General features: G+C 39.7%; 1 protein-coding gene across 2 annotated transcripts in view; it reads left to right on the top strand.

Moving 5' to 3' along the window:
• LOC124720418 overlaps positions 1 to 13,847 on the top strand; it is a 79,679-nt gene extending 65,832 nt beyond the window's left edge. For both annotated transcript variants that reach the window (XM_047245772.1, XM_047245771.1), the window contains exons 5-6: positions 1,320 to 1,531; positions 12,621 to 13,847. In XM_047245772.1, the coding sequence (XP_047101728.1) occupies positions 1,320 to 1,531; positions 12,621 to 12,765 (357 nt within the window). In that variant the 3' untranslated portion in view covers positions 12,766 to 13,847. The remainder of the gene's footprint in view (positions 1 to 1,319; positions 1,532 to 12,620) is intronic.
• The last annotated feature ends 4,554 nt before the right edge of the window (positions 13,848 to 18,401 follow it).

Here is an 18,401-nt window from a genome sequence, read left to right as displayed (position 1 = left end):
TCAGCTACTTAATTTTGTGTGTTGGGTTGTGTAATCCCTGAAACATGTCATGCCAGCTACAGTCTCTTACATGAACAGTGAGTGTGCCATTGTAGTGGTCGTATGACAAGTGGTTCGATGCAGCTCTCCGTGCTAGCATATCCTGTGGAAGCTGCCTCATCTCTGTGTAACTATTGCACCCTACATCCATGTGAACCTGCTTTCTGTAGTCAAGCCCTGGTCTCCCTCTGCAATTTTTACCCCTCCCCCTTTCTCACATTACCAAACTGGTGATGCCACAGGATGTACCCTACTAACTGACCCCCTTCTTTTAAGTCAGATTGTGCCACATTGTTCTTCAAGGGGACATTCGTCATGAGCTGTTAAAGTGTCTTCAACTTGGCCCCTTTTCAATTGGTGAAAGTTAGTAGAGTTCATGCCACTGCAGAATGTTTATGCTCGTGCCCAAGCTTGAGTACGTAAAGGTATAGTACACTATAGCAGTAAGCCGGCTGGTGTGACAGCGGTTCTAGGCGCTTCAGTCTGGAACCGTGCGACCACTACGGTCGCAAGTTCGAATCCTGCCTCGGGCATGGATGTGTGTGATGTCCTTAGGTTAGTTAGGTTTAAGTAGTTCTAAGTTCTAGGGGACTGATGACCTCAGATGTTAAGTCCTGTAGTGCTCTGAGCCATTTGAACCATAGCATTATGTAACCATTGTAAATCTAGTGGGGTGTTGTGTTGTTGTGCATAGTCTTGTTGATACAACTTACAAAAGTAAGCAAAAAGGTTGTATTGTATCCCAATGATTTGCCAACAACTTTTGTGTCACTTCTGTGATGCATTAATTCATTAAAAGTTTGTTTCTTTTATAAGCCATAAGTGGGCTGCTCTGGGAGGAGGTGGTGGGGTTGTCTCAGTGGCCAAGTTAGATATGCCATTGTTAGCCTCATTAACAAGTACTTAAATCCATGTGCTGTCATGTGCTTGTACTGTGTGTGTGTGTGTGTGTGTGTGTGTGTGTGTGTCAGTCATGTAAGAAGTTTTAGCACAATATTTTATGTTTTATTTTAGTACAATTTTTCTATTTCTTAATGCTTCGAAACACACATACCAGACTTCAGAATGGGCCCTATACACCACAGATTTGTACATCTGAATAGTTGTCACCACTGCTGTCAGAGAGAGAGAGAGAGAGAGAGAGAGAGAGAGAGAGAGAGAGAGAGAGAGAGAGCGAGCGCTACGTGTTACTGACCGTACACAGTGCAGCCATCTGGATGTGAGAGGTGACGTACAGATGGCATGACTTGATTCATACATATTGTAATGTGACATTGCAGGTGAAGTACGTGACGCGTCTACGGCCAGAGTGCTTCAACAAGTTACCGCCGGGCCCCATGTCGTACTCGGAGCTGCCTCCCAGGCAGCTGTACCTGTCGCTTCAAATGCTGGGAGACTGCGCGTCCTCCGCAGCTCGGGCCGACGCCGAAGACCCGGCCTTCTACGGCAGGCTGCTGCGTCACATCTACTGTCTGCAGCAGGAGCTTCCCCGGTACGTAGGCTGCCACCTGTCTCCACGCTGTCTTCGGGAGGCTCCGCACCTGCCACAGACGGAGATCGGTCAGGTGTAAAATGCAAAACACGGTGGAAGCGGTCACTGTATACAGCGATCAGAGTGAATGACAGTCAGACTCATTCAAATGTGAGAGCAAACATGGTTACTTGCACATTCAGTGTAGTCGTCATCTTAAATGCCGTGTTATATTGAGATCACTTTAGGGGATTGTAATCTGCTAGCTTCAGACTTTATAATGTCTTACATGTAGAAACAATGATAATTGTGACAGATAACCATCTGCAAGTGTCAAGTAACTTGACACCTGAGGAGGCATAGCTGTATGCTGTGGTGTAGCCAGGAAATGGCAGCTGGGATGAGTGTTTTGGGCACTGTTTCAGTGCGTGTGTAATTTTTGTGCCATGGAGAAAATGAGGTGGGGAAAATGAAATAAAAAGGGGAAGAAGTTGGAGAAAAAGAGGGGGAGAGGAGGAGGAGGAATTGGAAAGGATTAAAATGGAAAGGCTGCAGGGATGTAGGAAACAAAATGACGGGGATATTCTGATTGGAGTGAGTTGAGCAGCAGTTCTGTAAGACCTCCCTCTCCTTAACTTGGTATGTAGATGCTGGATTTTTTTTTTTTTTTTTTTTAAAGCTACTCAGTGAAGCCTCTTGCCATTATGCTCAGTGAAGTGATGCAACCAAAGTCCTGATAGTATAATTTGTGCCAGTTGCAGCTTTGTATTCATAGGTGATGAGCAATGTAAAAGGAATTGTGTAGAAGCAGTGCAGCTTTAGATTGTGGTTTTTTTCCATGTTTTGTACTGAATCTCACAAAAATTTACTGAAATATGTATTTTATACTACATTACAAAAGATATTGATCTCATTAAATGAGCAAACAGGTTGAGTAACACTGAAGTTTAAAAAGTTGGTTTCCCTAGACACCAGTTATTTTACTGGGGCTGTGTAACAGTGTTGAACTGAACAAAAGGCGTGGGTGAACTAATTGTGATCAGTTGTGGCTTTGATGGCAACCCCGTTAACTAGAAGGCTGTCACTTTGTGCTCCAGATGGCTGTTGTTACTAAGTCACGTGTCTTGTTTTATGTACTTTCCTTAAGCTGGCCACTCCCATGTCATTCCCTTTGGCTTCATGTGCTAAGCAAGTGTTTCATTTCTAGTGACTTTAGCATTAGTAAGCTGTTCCACTGAAGTGAGCTGTGGTAACACAAGTCGGGTAACTGAACAAAAAGTCAGAGCAGTAAGTGTGTTTGTAGATGATGAGACTAATCGAGGGGACAAATTAGACCTTGAAATAGGGTCAGTACTTGCAGCAAAACTTACTTGAAATAGGGTCCGTACTTGCAGCAAAACTTAGTGATTGTAGAGGAACTTACACAAGAGGGGGGTCAAAAAGAAACAATCATTATTCTATAGATTGACACATTTTCGTTTTCTTGTGGTACTGGGGCTGGCTGTATGGGTGATGTCAAAAGCTATTAAAAAAGCTTCCACCTCAAACTACACTCAGTTCAGGCTGTCGCCACAATCTATAATCCTAAAACTAATACAAAGAAGAAATATTATTAGTGTTCTGTTCTCTTGCTGTGTGTGTACGTATGACATCACACACCGCATTGCCATTAGATTAAGAGGTGAAGCCGACATCCAGTATCGATAAATTTTAGTTGCCTCAAAAGCTCAGTATTCGTGAGTTAAACACCTGAAGGATTACACTTGAGGTTCTGTCCAGATGTAGGGGAGTAATTCTTCTGAACACACCCTCACCAGACTGATGACAAGTTGAATTAATTGAACCTTATTTCCGATTTAGTGCCAGTGATCTGCCTCACTCCCTCGACACCCTCTTTCTGCAACCACTATGTGCAGCTCTGCACCTAATGATTATATTGACAGTATACATTCCCAGAATTATTGGTAATGTTTCTACTGGAGTGGAACCAAATAGTCCTGTTAATGTTGGAAGTACACGTCACAGTTTTCATCTGTGTTTTGCTTTCACTCACCGGAGGTGCAACTGCTGGGCCTGTACACTCGCTGCAAATCTTACAGAGGTAATGAAAATGGCACTATGGTGTAAACTGACTGCTGGCAGTGGTAGCATATGTCAGCAGGATCGTTTGAAAACAGAAGGTGATTTATAATGATCTTTATGTTACAAGCTCAACTTTTGAAAGGCTTTTATATAAACGAACTCTTAGCTGCGTAAGTGTAGTTGAGCTGTAATTATTGTTCTTTTTTCTACACCTTTCCATCTCAGTTTTCCTTAAATAATACCTGAAAATTCCAGAATAGATTTGACAAAAGGCTATAGTTGTAATTTAAGACTTTCCAATCCGAAGGCAAGTGGTGCTCGGCATTGCAAATTTTGTTTTTTTCACTCCGATGCTCAGCTCTATTAGACACTATTTTTTGTAGCGCTCATGTGCTCCATTCTCAAATCTGACTGTGCTAGGCATGAATGCTGCATGGTCTATTTTAAGTCACTGTTGAACTGTAGCAGTTGTGTTGAGGTAAAGGTTGCAATTAGTACATTCAAGTTGCTAGGTGTGAAATGGCTAGCTCTTCACACATAGCCCTTTATGAGGAAGAGATGTAGAGCTATTAGAGGAATGTTTGAGTGAAAATGAGAATGACTATGATGTTGATGATGACAGTGACCCTTTTGTAAACAACTTGAGTGAAATGGCATTGGAAACAGTCTGCCCTGAAGAGTTCCAGAAAATATCACACAATGAAAGGTTTTGTATTGTAATGATTAATGTGTAGCCTAATTGTTAGTCAGCAGTCTCACTGTTTCCACAAAAACTCTCAAGAAATTCTGTGGCATGCTTACCACGCTGGTGGCGGTGATTTAAATAAGAGCACACTTAAATGCCCCGTGTCTGCACTACAGAGTGCAAAATATGCTCTGGCAATTGCCCTCACAGGTCAGGGGAAATGAAAGAGTAAAGGAGTAGAGAGCTCCAGAATGACTAAGGAATGTATATACTGGAGAGTAAGTACACTATCTGATAAAAAGTATCTGGACAGCTGATTTGCCAATGTAAAAGGAGGTGGGAGGTAGAGAAGTAGTAACAGCAGAAACGGTCAGTCAGGAAGCTCAGTGACCTCAGTTGGATGTCTTCTCAGCAATAAGTCCATTAGGGCATTTCAACCCTTCTGAAACTACCCAAGTCGACTGTTACTTACTAGCACAATGACTGTGTGTAGTGAATTAAAAGAACAGAGTAAAATTGTTGAGCAGCTTTCTGTCGGAAGCTGAGTAAGGCTAGAGATGGTGCAAAGATCGATGCCATTGGACAGTGAATGACTGGAAATGAGTGATTTGGAGTGACAGATCGTGCTATGTGACAATACAGTGAAAGGGTTAGGATTTGAATGCCGGGAAAAAGTTGCCTGTTATTGTGTATAGTACAGAGGTGGTAGTGGTGGTGGTGGTAAAATATGGGTGTGTGATTTTGTGGGTAGGGTGTGATCCCCTTATTGCACTTATGGAGACAATAAAATATGGGTGATATGAACACAATTTACCTCATTGTGTACAGTAATGGTTCCAGGAGTATTGTATCAGCATGACACTACACTGTCATAAAACAGCTTCTCTAAGGCAGTGGTTTGTGGACAGTAACATTGTTGAAATGGACTAGCCTGCCCAGTGTCTAGACTTGAATCCAGTGGAACTGCTTTGGAGCAAGTTAGAATTTCGCCTTTGCTCCTGACGCTGACATCCAACATCACACGTCTTGGCTCCAGACCCTAGAATCTGACATAACTCAATATCTTTTCTAGTTTTTAGCTCTTTAGAAAGAACGGGCTCCCATTCCACCACAGACATGTTGAGGTCTCATTCAAAGTGTCCCTGGTAGAGTTCAAGCAGACATAAAGGCAAAGTATGGGCATACCCCTTATTAAATGTCCACTAACATGTGGGTAGATCATATAACTAATGAGGAGGTATTGAATAGGATTGTGGAGAAGTTTGTTGCACAACTTGACTAGAAGAAGGGATCGCTTGGTAGGACATGTTCTGAGGCATCAGGGGGTCACCAATTTAGTATTGGAGGGCAGTGTGGAGGGTAAAAATACTAGAGAGAGACCAAGAGATGAATACACTAAACAGATTCAGGATGATGTAGTTTGCAGTAGGTACTGGGAGATGAAGAAGCTTGCACAGGATAGAATAGCATGGAGAGCTGCATCAAACCAGTCTCAGGACTGAAGACCACAACAACAATGTGTGTTCACATGCTTTCGGTTAGGTTGTATATAAGAAATCAAAGATCCTTGAGTTGTGTTGGCAAGATATGTGGCTATTTCATTTACACAAACTTCATTTTTAATGCTGGTATGTGGTATCTCAAAAGAGCCTTTTCAGTGTTTGCAGAGGCAAGTCATGATTGCCCAATCTTCTCTTGTAGCATTAGCGAGGGTAGTCTTGCTATGTTTGTACTGTGAGTGACTCAAGGGAAGGGGAAACTACAGTCATTATATTTTCTGATGACATGCAGCTCCACTGTACAGCTTAATGATGATGATGGTATCCCGCTGGATAAAATATCCAGGAGGTAAAGGAGTCCCCCATTTGGAGTTCCAGGCAGGTACTGCTATGAAGAAGAATGTTGTCATTTGGGAGTGAGGGGTTATGTGGGCTGTACTGCGGATATTAGAGACTTCGATCATTTAAGTAGGTCAGAGAATGTAAAAAGATAATAGAAATTGAAGTTGGTAATAACAAGAATTGAAGTGTGGTGGCAGGAAGAACATGATTTCTAGTCAGGTGGGTACAGAGTTGTCAACAAAATGTCAAATAATGAACATGAAAATAGCGATATAATTGAACTATTGCAAACAGCACTGTGAATGGATCATCATAGCCAAGATAAGCATTTAGTCAATACCCACTACAGCAGGAAAAGTAAAATGTTTTACTTTACATATAGTAATACCTTTTGGGTTGTCCAACATTTCTTTGTGGCCTTGTCTTTCTGCCTATTTCATCCTCTTCTGCCTTGACTATTTCAGGTCCCAAAGATACATCATAACCTCTGTTTCTTTCAGTTTATTCAGGTGTATCTCCTTAATTTCGTACCTTTCTCCAATTTCTTCACTTTTATTCTCCAGTCATAACCAGTAAATTATCATCAGTCCACATCTACTCATCAAAATGTTTTGCAGTGTAAAGTTTGATTTGCCCTGTACAGAATTCTGTCTGGCGACTTACTTTTTTTTTTTTTTTTTTTTTTTTTTTTTTTTTTTTTTTTTTTTTTTTTTTTTTTTATTCTGTGTTCCATTTTTCCTTCTTTGTTGTCCTACTATCAAATTTCTACTGTATCTAACTTCGACCTACCTATTACCCTTTAAATTCATAAATCAACTTACCTAATTAGGGGGCCTAATATTTCAAGCTCCAACCCGTGGAGTACCATATCTGTTTTTCTTGATAACATGCTCTTGAAAGATCTAAATGGGAAAATATTTTACCTCTGGAATACCCGAGATGATGATGCCATCAGTTAAAATTGTGCAGTGGAGTTTCATGTACTCGGGAAATATAACAGCTGTCGTTTTCCCTTTATTTCAGCCGTTCACAGTACCAACATAGCAAGGTTATATCTGCTAATGTTAGGAGGTAGTATCAGCCAATCGTGCAGGTGTCCTCGTTTCGAACAGCTTCCTCGTCTCCTCGAAGTACTGGTGGAAGTAAAGCTGTCAGGATGGGTCGTGAGTTGTGCTTGGATAGCTCAGATGGTAGAGCACTTGCCCATGAAGGCAAAGGTCCTGAGTTAGTCATGGCCTGGCACACAGTTTTAATCTGCCAGAAAGTTTCAAATAAAGTTTTGTAAAACAGTTTGGCTTATTTAGAAAATAAAAATATCAAACAGATAGTGTAGATGGTGCTGTGGCTAGAGTCTTACTGAGGCCAGTTCAGAACTGGTGAGTAATAATTTTACAGTTTAAAATTCGTGGACTTATTGCAAAACCATTGTCAGTTTCAACATGGACCCTTAGGAACCATATGTAAATCTCACTCTACTGTGATAAGTATCTGTTATAGGGAAGATGGCTTTAGACCATATGCCTTTCTCTGCAGAATTTTAGCTTTGATAAAGGCCAAGTGGTTCAGGTCATCTGCCTTGGCCTCTTGTGCCATTTTATTTCTTCTTCTTTTTCTACATATGAGCTGCTATGGACTAAATTTATTTTGTTTCTTCTTTGTTTTCTTGCACATTTCTCTCATTATTTCTTGATATTTCTCTCATACCTTTTCTGTCCAAGTGGCTCCAATGTTCTCTTGGGTTTTTCATGGCGACCTTTGGAATCTTGCAGTTTCTTTCTGAGTGGCAGTCATGGAGAGAAACGGGGTTTGCTTATGTGTCTTCCAATGTCTTTTCCATCTTTAATTTACCAAAATAAGTGAAGTCTTATTGTCAGTCTGTTGGGATTCATTCTTTCGATGTGGCCATAGAAAACCATTCTTCTTTTCCTAATCACGTCTTTAATTTTTTTCACTGTGTTTATAACGCTCACTTATGACATCTGTTGTGTAGTTATAAACTCCCAAAATTTTATATATAATTTTCTTTCAGTGGTTTCTAGTGCTTCCAGTGTCACCTTTTTGTTCAGAGTTAAATATTCTGCTGCATAAAGTGTGTATGGGCGAATCATTAAAGTGTTAACATATTCCGGTCACTGCCCTTAGAAACTATGAGCGCACATTTAATGCTCTAACAGTTGGCACTCGGAGAATTTCCGAGTGCCGCCTCCTTGAGTTTTATTGCAGGTTGCTGCACATTATATCTGTGCGATGACGTCTGGAATCGAGTTTTTTGTACTTGCAGTACATCGGACGACTGCTAGATGGTGTTTCCGCCTCCTGTAAGCACTATGTGACTCAAAAAAGGCACCAAAACAATTCCCGCGCATTCGTTGTTGCAGTGTGCTTCTGTAGTTCTCTTTAACACAAACGTTTGTTGTAAAATGGGGGACAGTTTGACTGAAGAGGGAATTCTGAGGCTGATCGAAGAATCTGGATCTGAAATTGATGGTGGTGATGGGTTTGAAACTGAAAATCGTTCTTCTGGAATAGATGGTAATTATAATGCTCAGTCATTGTGTTTAGGAATCACAATTACATTATTGGCAGTTTCACTGACTCATATCAGTTATTCGGAAGGTAATGAGTGCTACGAAAATGAAAATGGGCCATCAGATGTATTAGAAGAGTGTGAAGCTCCCATTCAACAAGGCAGAGGCAGAATACAACAACAGCAGGAGTCACAAAGCAATGTTGTTGTGTGAGTAAATGATGATGATCAACATCAGTTAACGCTCTTCGAAGGCTTAAGTGATGTCTTGGCACCTTCGAACGTCAAAAACACTGAATTTGACTGTTGAAGTGTCTTAATTGACGCAAATGTCATAAACAGAAACAGAAATGAACCACTATGCAGCAGCAACAATTTCCAAATTGTGGAGGCAAAATAAGATAACTTCCAGGGAGACCAGATGGTGGTGTGAAGAATGTAGTGTAGGATTGTCTACCTGACTGTTTCAAGCAGTATCACACAGACAAATTTTGCTCAATGAAAAAAATTGTGTAAATTCAATGAAATAGTTTTCTACATTTATTTTATAATAAATTCTGATTTATTGCAATTAAAAACTTTTTTCCTACTTCTGAATTTTCCAGTTTTCAAAATATAATGATTCTGTAAGTATGTGATATCTTTCAAAAAACTTTAAACAAATGTTGAGATTATCTTTTGGTCAGGAGCCATGCAAAAAAGGTGCAAAAATATAAGACTTATAAGGGGTTGCAGCAGTCCCTGTGGCCCGACTACAATTTGTTAAGTTTTGCATTGAGGTACACTGCTTTCTTGTTACACACAAGTGTACTGAGGTAGTACGCTGTTTCCCTCTTATGAACTTTTGCTTCAATGGATTCTTTCTTCAAAATCTCTTGTTCAGTTACTTGTCCCAGTTTTTCCATATTTAGTTTTCACCATCATGGAGGCAGCCTTAATGTTTGTCATAGATCAGGCTTTCTTGAAGGAGCTCCGTAAGCCTACTTTTTCAGTAGTTCTATCTGTCTAATGGTTGTTTTCATTAAGTTTGGAAAATATCTAGGTCATCTGCGAATGCTAGATAGTTTATTTGTAGGCTGTTCCTTTCGTAACCTAATCTAACTCCCTCATTAATTTGGCTTTCTCTTAATGACATTCCCCATTCTCTTATACTTTTTCCGGAAAATAGTTTCAGAACAGTGAGGAGAGACCATCTGCCCGTCAGTCCAATTTCAATCTCAAAACTTCTAGAAGTTTCACCTTTAAATTTTACTTTAGAATGGGTGTCTTTTAGTGTTTGCTTAATTAGAGCAGTGGTTACACTGTCTAAACCCAGTTCATCAGAATTTCAAACAGCAGCTTCATACTGACTGAGTCACAGGCTTTTCTGAAGTGAGTAAAAGTGATTTAATAATTTTTAGGGTTTCTTTTCAGATACATTATGTTGACTTAAGTTGAGAATCTGCTCTGGATGTAATCTGTGTCTTCTAAAATCATATCGATACTCATTAATTGGAGAGTTGTCATTCTGCCGAAATAAATAGTGCTTTTGGTGAGATTTTATAGGTAACCGGTATAGTTGTCGTGGTTGTTTTGTTGTATGAGGCCATTTCGGAAAGTAACTGTCATTCTAACGTGGCACTAGTATTTGTGCGAGAGTGCTACCATCATCACATCTGCATGTTCTTTGATTCAGGAAGTGTCCAGCTGTGAAACTATGAACCTCTGTCTTACGTGGATTAGCTTGTTATAACCTCAAAATACAAGCACTGTAATAATAAATCCTGCGCAGTATGAACAGTAATCAGATTTGTTTCAGTGCAAGATGTTACAGTAGCAGACATTCATCAGCCGTGAACTGTATATGGTCCAGATGAATGAGTGAAGGTGCTGAGTGGCAGTGGGACAGACTTTTTTTTTTTATTTTGTGGTAGAACAAACTTACCGGATGAACGAATGAAGAGAGGAGAGGTAGGTCTTCTGTTGTGAGAAATGATCTTTTCAAGAAAATTTATAACAATTCGTGAAAATCAAAGATTCACCATCTCTGAATTGTATGAACAATTCCTGCAAATTTATCATATTGTTTGTACGGGGTTGTCCCCAGTAACTTTGGCTATTGGAAGTTCTGTACTCGGTGGCTACTGAAATTTCTCACAGAAGTTCGCAAAACCAAATGAATGGGCTTTATCTTGGACTTCCTTTCATGGTACAACACAGAAGGAGATTTTTTGAAGAGAATTGTAAAGGATGACTGGGTGGCATACGCAAGTGCCGGAACGGAACAGCAGTTGATGACATGGGGGGATACAAATTCTCCGCGCAAGCCAAAGTAAGTTTGCTAAGCTTTGTCATTGAGGTATACTATGACGGCTATGCTTTTTGGGATGCCGAGGGTGTGTGGAATGATGATTGCTTCAGTTGTATACTGTGAAACTTTGAAGACACTTCAGCAAGCCATTCAGAATAAAAGTCACTGTACACTGACATATGGTGTTAAGTTTTTACATGACAATGCTTGTCCCCACAGTGCTCAAAGAACTCCATAGGGATTTTGAAACAATTCAAATGGGACATTTTTGATCATTGCCACACAGCCCAGACTTTGTGCCAAACGATTTCGTCTCTTCGGTCACATGATGTGGCACGCATCGCAGAATTTCGCCAATGACAGCAAACTTGGAAAGGCACCCAAGTGGCAGAATTTTGTGAATGACAATTTGTAAATTAGTGAAATGCAGTGACTAATGCTGAAATTTAAATGGTGACTTTGTTGAAAAATAGCAGAAAGCTGTAGTTTCAAGGTGTGTGTGTATATAAATGTATATCCCTTTCCATGCAAGTTTTTGTTTACAGCCAAATGGAACTTACTTTCAAATCACTGTAGTAGTGGTAGTGGTAGTAGTAGTAGTAGTAGTAGTAGTAAAACTGCCAGTATGAAGTTGACACTATAGTGCTTTTATAAGCGTTGTCATATTGCCTTCTTTCGCTCTCTGAACTGACTTCCCAGCTACTCGAGGGAGCCCTACAGTTTAATGTGGACTCCAAATTATGGCTGACCTCATATTAACCCTCAAGCAGGTGTGCCTATATAAAGTGCACCATCCACAAACATTTTCTTGTATCATTCCATTGTTGTTTTACAGTTGCAAGCCAATACCTTTTCTTTCATCATTGCTTCAGTTAAGAAAGTGCTAAGTTGTGCTGTCATATGTCCAAGTGCGCAGCAGTAATATACAATAAACGGTGAACTAGGTGAGAAACTTGTGCTCCTGCAAGAAAATGAACCGGACTCCCATCTAGCAGCACAATCTTACAATGAGGCAGTTGTCTACAAGATAATTAGTAATCAAATAAGTAGATGGCTGGAATCTGATGCAACTGCACTGTTAAATCCTTCAAGTGGGTCACTGCTGAGAGGTAACACTTGTACATGGCAACAGAGTGAGATAATGAAAGTTAATTTTATTGTTGTTTAATTAAACAGTGACTTAGCTCATGTAAGTTATTCACTATTTAACTAAACTAAGATTAAACTGTGATTTTGTTCGTACATGTTTATCTTGGTAACATAAAGATAGCTAAAGTTTGTGTGTGTGTGTGTGTGTGTGTGTGTGTGTGTGTGTGTGTGTGTGTGTGTGTGTGTGTGTACAGAGTATGTCCCATGCCTGCTCGAGGGTTAACAAACACCGGAACAGGTGAAAGAAATAAGTGACAGAGAAAACCTAGGAATGGTTTAGGACTGACACACAGAACTTTGTATTTGTAGCCCCCACTAAGCAATCAGGCTGTTATTATTATTATTATTATTATTATTATTATATGAACTGAAAAAGGTAATCAATCTCTAAATATAATAGAAGTGTCACATTATGTAAACAGAAAAATGTGTTATTACCTGTTACGGGCAAATAGGGAAAAGATCATGTAAATTGATAGCTTCAATAGATGTTTGGAAAAAGTATTGGATAACACGTGCAAATATTTCATTTTCAGAATGTCGGTAATGGACAGCAACATCATCAAGTGTCAGCTCGTCCACCTGGATTTCTTCTGGAAGTCAATAACAAATGACTTGCTGGAGAGGCAGGGGCGCCCCAACGCATTGCTCTCCTACATGCGGGACCTCTTGCAGCAGTGATGGCCTGCACTCACTTTTGGATTCAAACGCAACAAATAAATATTAAATGGCAGTCTTCAGCTGAATACAGCTAAAACAATGAACACCTCTTTATCTCCCATGCAGCAAATAATAATGCACTGCAAATCCATTCCAATTTTTTTCGCAAACAGTTGTTGTTTCTTTTATTATTTTTGAATCAATTAATACACTTGAGAATTTATTGCTTTTAATTTATTAGTGTTCATATGCGAGTATTTAAATCAAAGTTCATCTTTTGTGTGTGTTGTAACCTGAACTTGTTTTTACCAGTGGAAAAAAGCACCATTAGAAATTAATAAAAAAGTTACTAACAGCAATTCTTGTGTATGCCAATGAAAATACTTTACCAAGAAACAGTGAAAATAAACACAATAAATACTAAAAATGGCCCAAGTCTTCAGCTGAGTACAGCTAAAACAATGAACAACCTCTTAATTCCCATGCAGCAAATAATAATGCACTGCAAATCAATGCCAATTTTTTCTTCTTCTTCTTCTTCCAAAGAGCAATTAACTTAATTTTCTGAGTGCCCTTGTGATCTCTGGAAACTCCATAAGAATTAGAGTAGTCCATATCTCTCTCTCTCTCTCTCTCTCTCTCTCTCTCTCTCTTCACTGTTGTGTGTTGTACAGTGATATAATTTTGTAGGAACATTGAGTAGCATATGTGGACACAGTCTGCTAAATGTGTTACGAACAGAGTTGGCTGTAAAGAAGTAATAAATTTAAATGTCATGAATTTTTAGTTTCACTGCATAAACAGCAAAAATGTAGTGAGTGATAAACCTTTTTCTCTCCCCCCCCCCCTTTCATTGCCTTGTGGGGGGTGTAAAGGAGAAATTTTATATAAAGGTTTGATATTGTGTGGGAAGTTTGTTGCACGTCACTAAATGCGCTTCTTCTCAAATACTGGAGAGAGTGCATAGCTGTACATTGTGTAACAAATAGTGTGGCAGTGTGGGTTAAACACATTAAAGATTTTATAAGCTTTGTATTCCTTACTTTGCACTGTATCATGTAGCATTGTATCATAGCATCAACTAATAAAAGCATTTTCACAAGTATGATAAAGTTCAGACATAACATTCCTCGAACATACTTCCTCAGGTTTCAAGCTGTCTCACTACCAGATTTTATAGAAATTATTCCAGCTGGTTAGTTATAATGAACTGAAATGCCATACATGTTGCTGCAGTTATTCACACATCATTGTTTTACATGCTATCTCCTGAACTACGACAGGTGGGGTTCTTACCCTCATAGCGATTGTTGCCTGAAAGTAAGGGATGTGTGTGGTAAGTTTCATTGAAATCGGTCAAATGATTTAGGAGACATGGAAAAAACATACACAATTTTTACAGTATGTATTGATCCTATTGTTATATGGAGAGGGTGAAACAGAAGATCGGAAACTCATTATCTCAGTTACGTGTCAAAACTGAATCAAAGTTATTAGTGGTGCCATTATCTGCTTCAGCTTCTCCTGTGTTAAGACACAGAATGATTATGAAATTCTCTCTGTCTCACCACAACTGTGTATTAGATGTCCGGAAAAAAATTACCTGCTCTACTGTAGGATTCGTTAATGGTAAAGAAATAAAATAAGTTGTTTGTACCCCATGTATATCTACATTATTATTACGCACTGTCTATTTTCTATGTTTTTGATTCCGTTTGAATACACAGATGATGTGCTCTTATCCACAACCGGGTGAAGTGGTGCAGGGATTAGCACAGTGGACTTGCTTTCAGGAGGATGAAGGCTCAAACCCGCTTCCAGCCATCCAGATTTACCTAAATCGGTCCTGATTTCTTACCTCATCCTTGACACAACCCAAGCTCGTGCGCCGCCTCTAATGGTCTCAGTGTTGACGGGGCATTAAACCCAATATTGCTTCCTTCATCACCATGGGCCGAGAGCAAACACACATACGACACCTTCAGATGTTTTTCGAACGTATGTTGATGGCCTCGAGTGTGTAACTCTGCAGACACGTAGGAGGTTGTACAAACTATCTTCTCGCATTCATTACTGTAGTACACCACCCTTGGAGTTCAGCTGTGTCAGTCTCGAGGAGCGTGTTTTTCGCAGTCTGGTGCCGTTGACGGAACAGTTTTCGGAGAAATCCTCAGTGACTGCTTGGGGTCGGTAGTAGGCGACGAGCAGCATTTCAAATGTGGACTGCCTTCAGATGTGACACACGCTGCACACATTCTGATCAAAAGTATTCGGACACCTATTAGTGCGAATTTCCATCCTTTGCCTTTATGACAGTTTGAATTCTGTTTGGGACAATTTTAATAATGTGTCTGAATGTTGTTGAGGAATGGCTGCCCATTGTCTCCTAAGACCTGAAACTGGGGAAGATGGTGACGATAGATCAGTGATCTCTATACTCCCCGGATGTAGAACTCTGAGATCAGACAGCAAATTTCAGAGTGTGAAAAAAATTCCCATCCAACTGTACGTGATAAAGAATTCATTTATTTCTTGCTTAGAATTTTATATTAATATGCAATATAATAGATGTATTTTAATCAAAGAGCGTTTTCATTTTCCATTCTCATGATGTTTTGTGTCGCTCATGTTGCAGTTTAGCAAGAAACAAAATACAATCAATCATCTTTGACTGATACACTCGACAGTTGAAGCTCGACATCCGGATATTATAGAGATAAATGTGTCGGATGCTGTGTCTAACCCATTGCAGTGGTATTACATTAGGTTCAGGTTGTGACACTGGGTAAGTCAATCCATTTCAGGAGTGTTATTGTCCAGAAATTGCCTCGTGAACAGTGCTTCATGACAGATTGCTTATACAGTCAGTCACCATCTCAAGATGGTTCTCTACTGTATACAGTGCACAGAGGTGTAAAATGTATTTGTATCCTGCATATAATAATTCCAATCCCAAAGAAAGCAGGTGTTGACAGATGTGAAAATTACCGAACTATCAGTTTAATGAGCCACAGCTGCAAAATACTAACATGAATTATTTACAGACGAATGGAAAAACTGGTAGAAGCCGACCTCGGTGAAGATCAGTTTGGATTCCGTAGAAATGTTGGAACACGTGAGGCAATACTGACCTTACGACTTATCTTAGAAGAAAGATTAAGGAAAGGCAAACCTACGTTTCTAGCATTTGTAGACTTAGAGAAAGCTTTTGACAACGTTGACTGGAATACTCTCTTTAAAATTCTAAAGGTAGCAGGGGTAAAATACAGGGATCGAAAGGCTATTTACAATTAGTACAGAAACCAGATGGCAGTTATGAGTGTCAAGGGCCATGAAAGGGAAGCAGCAGTTGGGAAGGGAGTGAGACAGGGTTGTAGCCTGTACCCGATGTTATTCAATCTGTATATTGAGCAAGCAGTAAAGGAAACAAAGAAAATTTTGGAATAGGTATTAAAATCCATGGAGAAGAAATAAAAACTTTTGAGGTTCGCCGATGACATTGTAATTCTGTCAGAGACAGCAAAGGACTTGGAAGAGCAGTTGAACGGAATGGATAGTATCTTGAAAGGAGGATATAAGATGAACATCAACAAAAGCAAAATGAGGATAATGGAATGTAGTCGAATTAAGTCGGGTGATGCTGAGGGAATTAGATTAGGAAATGAGACACTTAAAGTAGTAAAGGAGTTTTGCTATTTAGGGAGCAAAATAACTGATGACGGTCGAAGTAGAGAGGATATAAAATGTAGACTGGCAATGGCAAGGAAACCGTTTCTGAAGAAGAGAAATTTGTTAACATCGAGTATAGATTTAAGTGTCAGGAAGTCATTTTTGAAAGTATTTGTATGGAGTGTAGCCATGTATGGAAGTGAAACATGGACGATAAATAGTTTGGACAGGAAGAGAATAGAAGCTTTCGAAATGTGGTGCTACAGAAGAATGCTGAGGATTTGATGAGTAGATCACATAACTAATGAGGAAGTATTGAATAGGATTGGGGAGAAAAGTTTGTGGCACAACTTGACTAGAAGAAGGGATTGGTTGGTAGGACATGTTCTGAGGCATCAAGGGATCACCAATTTAGTACTGGAGGGCAGTGTGGAGGGTAAAAATTGTAGAGGGAGACCAAGAGATGAATACACTAAGCAGATTCAGAAGGATGTAGGTTGTGGTAGGTACTGGGAGATGAAGCAGCTTGCACAGGATAGAGTAGCATGGAGAGCTGCATCAAACCAGTCTCAGGACTGAAGGCAACAACAACATCCTGCATTTAGAGTTTTCTTAAGCACGATAAGGGGACCACACCCTCACCACGAGAAACGCACTTGTACTACAAGACCACTTACTCCATACTTCACTGCTGGCATAACACACAATGTGTGGTAACATTCTCCAGGCATTCACCAAACTTACACCCTTCCTTTGGACTGCCACCGGCTTAAGTGTGATTCATTTCTCCAAATCGCTCATTTTCACTCGTCTGTTGTCCAGTGGAATCACCCTCTGCAACACTTCAAGCATCACTTAGCACTTACGACAGAAATTTGTGGCTTACAAGGAAGGAGCCGCTCGACTGTTGCAGCCGTTCTTTTTATATACAGTTGTTGTGCTAGCTGGAACCACCCTCGACAATGCTCGATGTTCCCTTTGCCAGTACGTGAGATTTGCCTAGTTCCTTTTTAGTGGGGGTTGTTGAAAAGCTGTTTACTGGTACTTAGATATCTCAACTGATGATGAAAGTCAAACAAGGGCAGTGTATTGTTTCATAATTTATGCCTTAATTGTGGTGTTTGAAAATAAATGAAGCCTTGGACATTAACAGTGTTGTAACACTGGCATGTCAACACTTTTACATACAATGTATTACTAAGATTTGCTTCTTTCATTGCCCTCTACTTGCCCCTTTGTTTCTACCAGTATCAGTAAAACACCATGTGTAAACAAAATATATGCTTTGATTACAGACACACAAGTATTCTCAGAGAAAATGACCAGAAATGTACCATTTGCATGTAACATAAGACTGAAGATCAGATCACATTCAAATCTCCCACTTCACTTTATGCACACAACAGAGACAGTGAGCTCTGATGTATGCACTCTACAGGAGCTGTGGCACGAGCACTGTTTTGAGTACACAGACAAGGATTCCTCATCAAAACTTAATCTACCAAGTCCTCTCTCCAACTGCTAGAAGCCCATAATAGGAATTGTGAAATGTACTGTATGTACACGAATAATCTGCACATTCTTTTTTTTCCGAGTTCAAGGACAAGAAACTGGGGTGCATGGATTAATTGTAATAAGGTCGATATTGCTCTGCCTCCAAAATAGGTCCCGTTATACTATAGCGTTATTGCAACAAACCAGTAACACGTTAGAAGTAAAGTGTTACCACATGTTAATTTTTTAGTTATGGTTTCAAGTTCCCATTATCAATCGTTATATTGCAGAAGCAGAGAACACATTGAAAACTGTGAAGTGGGAAACTATGTAAGTGAGGGTTGTATTTGCAAAAAAACTGTCGCTTCAAGAATTGAACAGTAATTGCTGGGCATTTAATGGCCAAAAAGCAAAGCAGCTAGTCCCTGAAAAAGGCTCTTCAATTATATACAAGGGGCATCCAGTAACACAACACTTTTTTTTTCCTTCTGAAA

The sequence above is a fragment of the Schistocerca piceifrons genome, chromosome 11 (assembly GCF_021461385.2).
Source record: "Schistocerca piceifrons isolate TAMUIC-IGC-003096 chromosome 11, iqSchPice1.1, whole genome shotgun sequence".
NCBI lineage: Eukaryota > Metazoa > Arthropoda > Insecta > Orthoptera > Acrididae > Schistocerca > Schistocerca piceifrons.
Note: the sequence above shows the minus strand (reverse complement) of the source record. Positions and strands in the feature narration are given on the sequence as shown.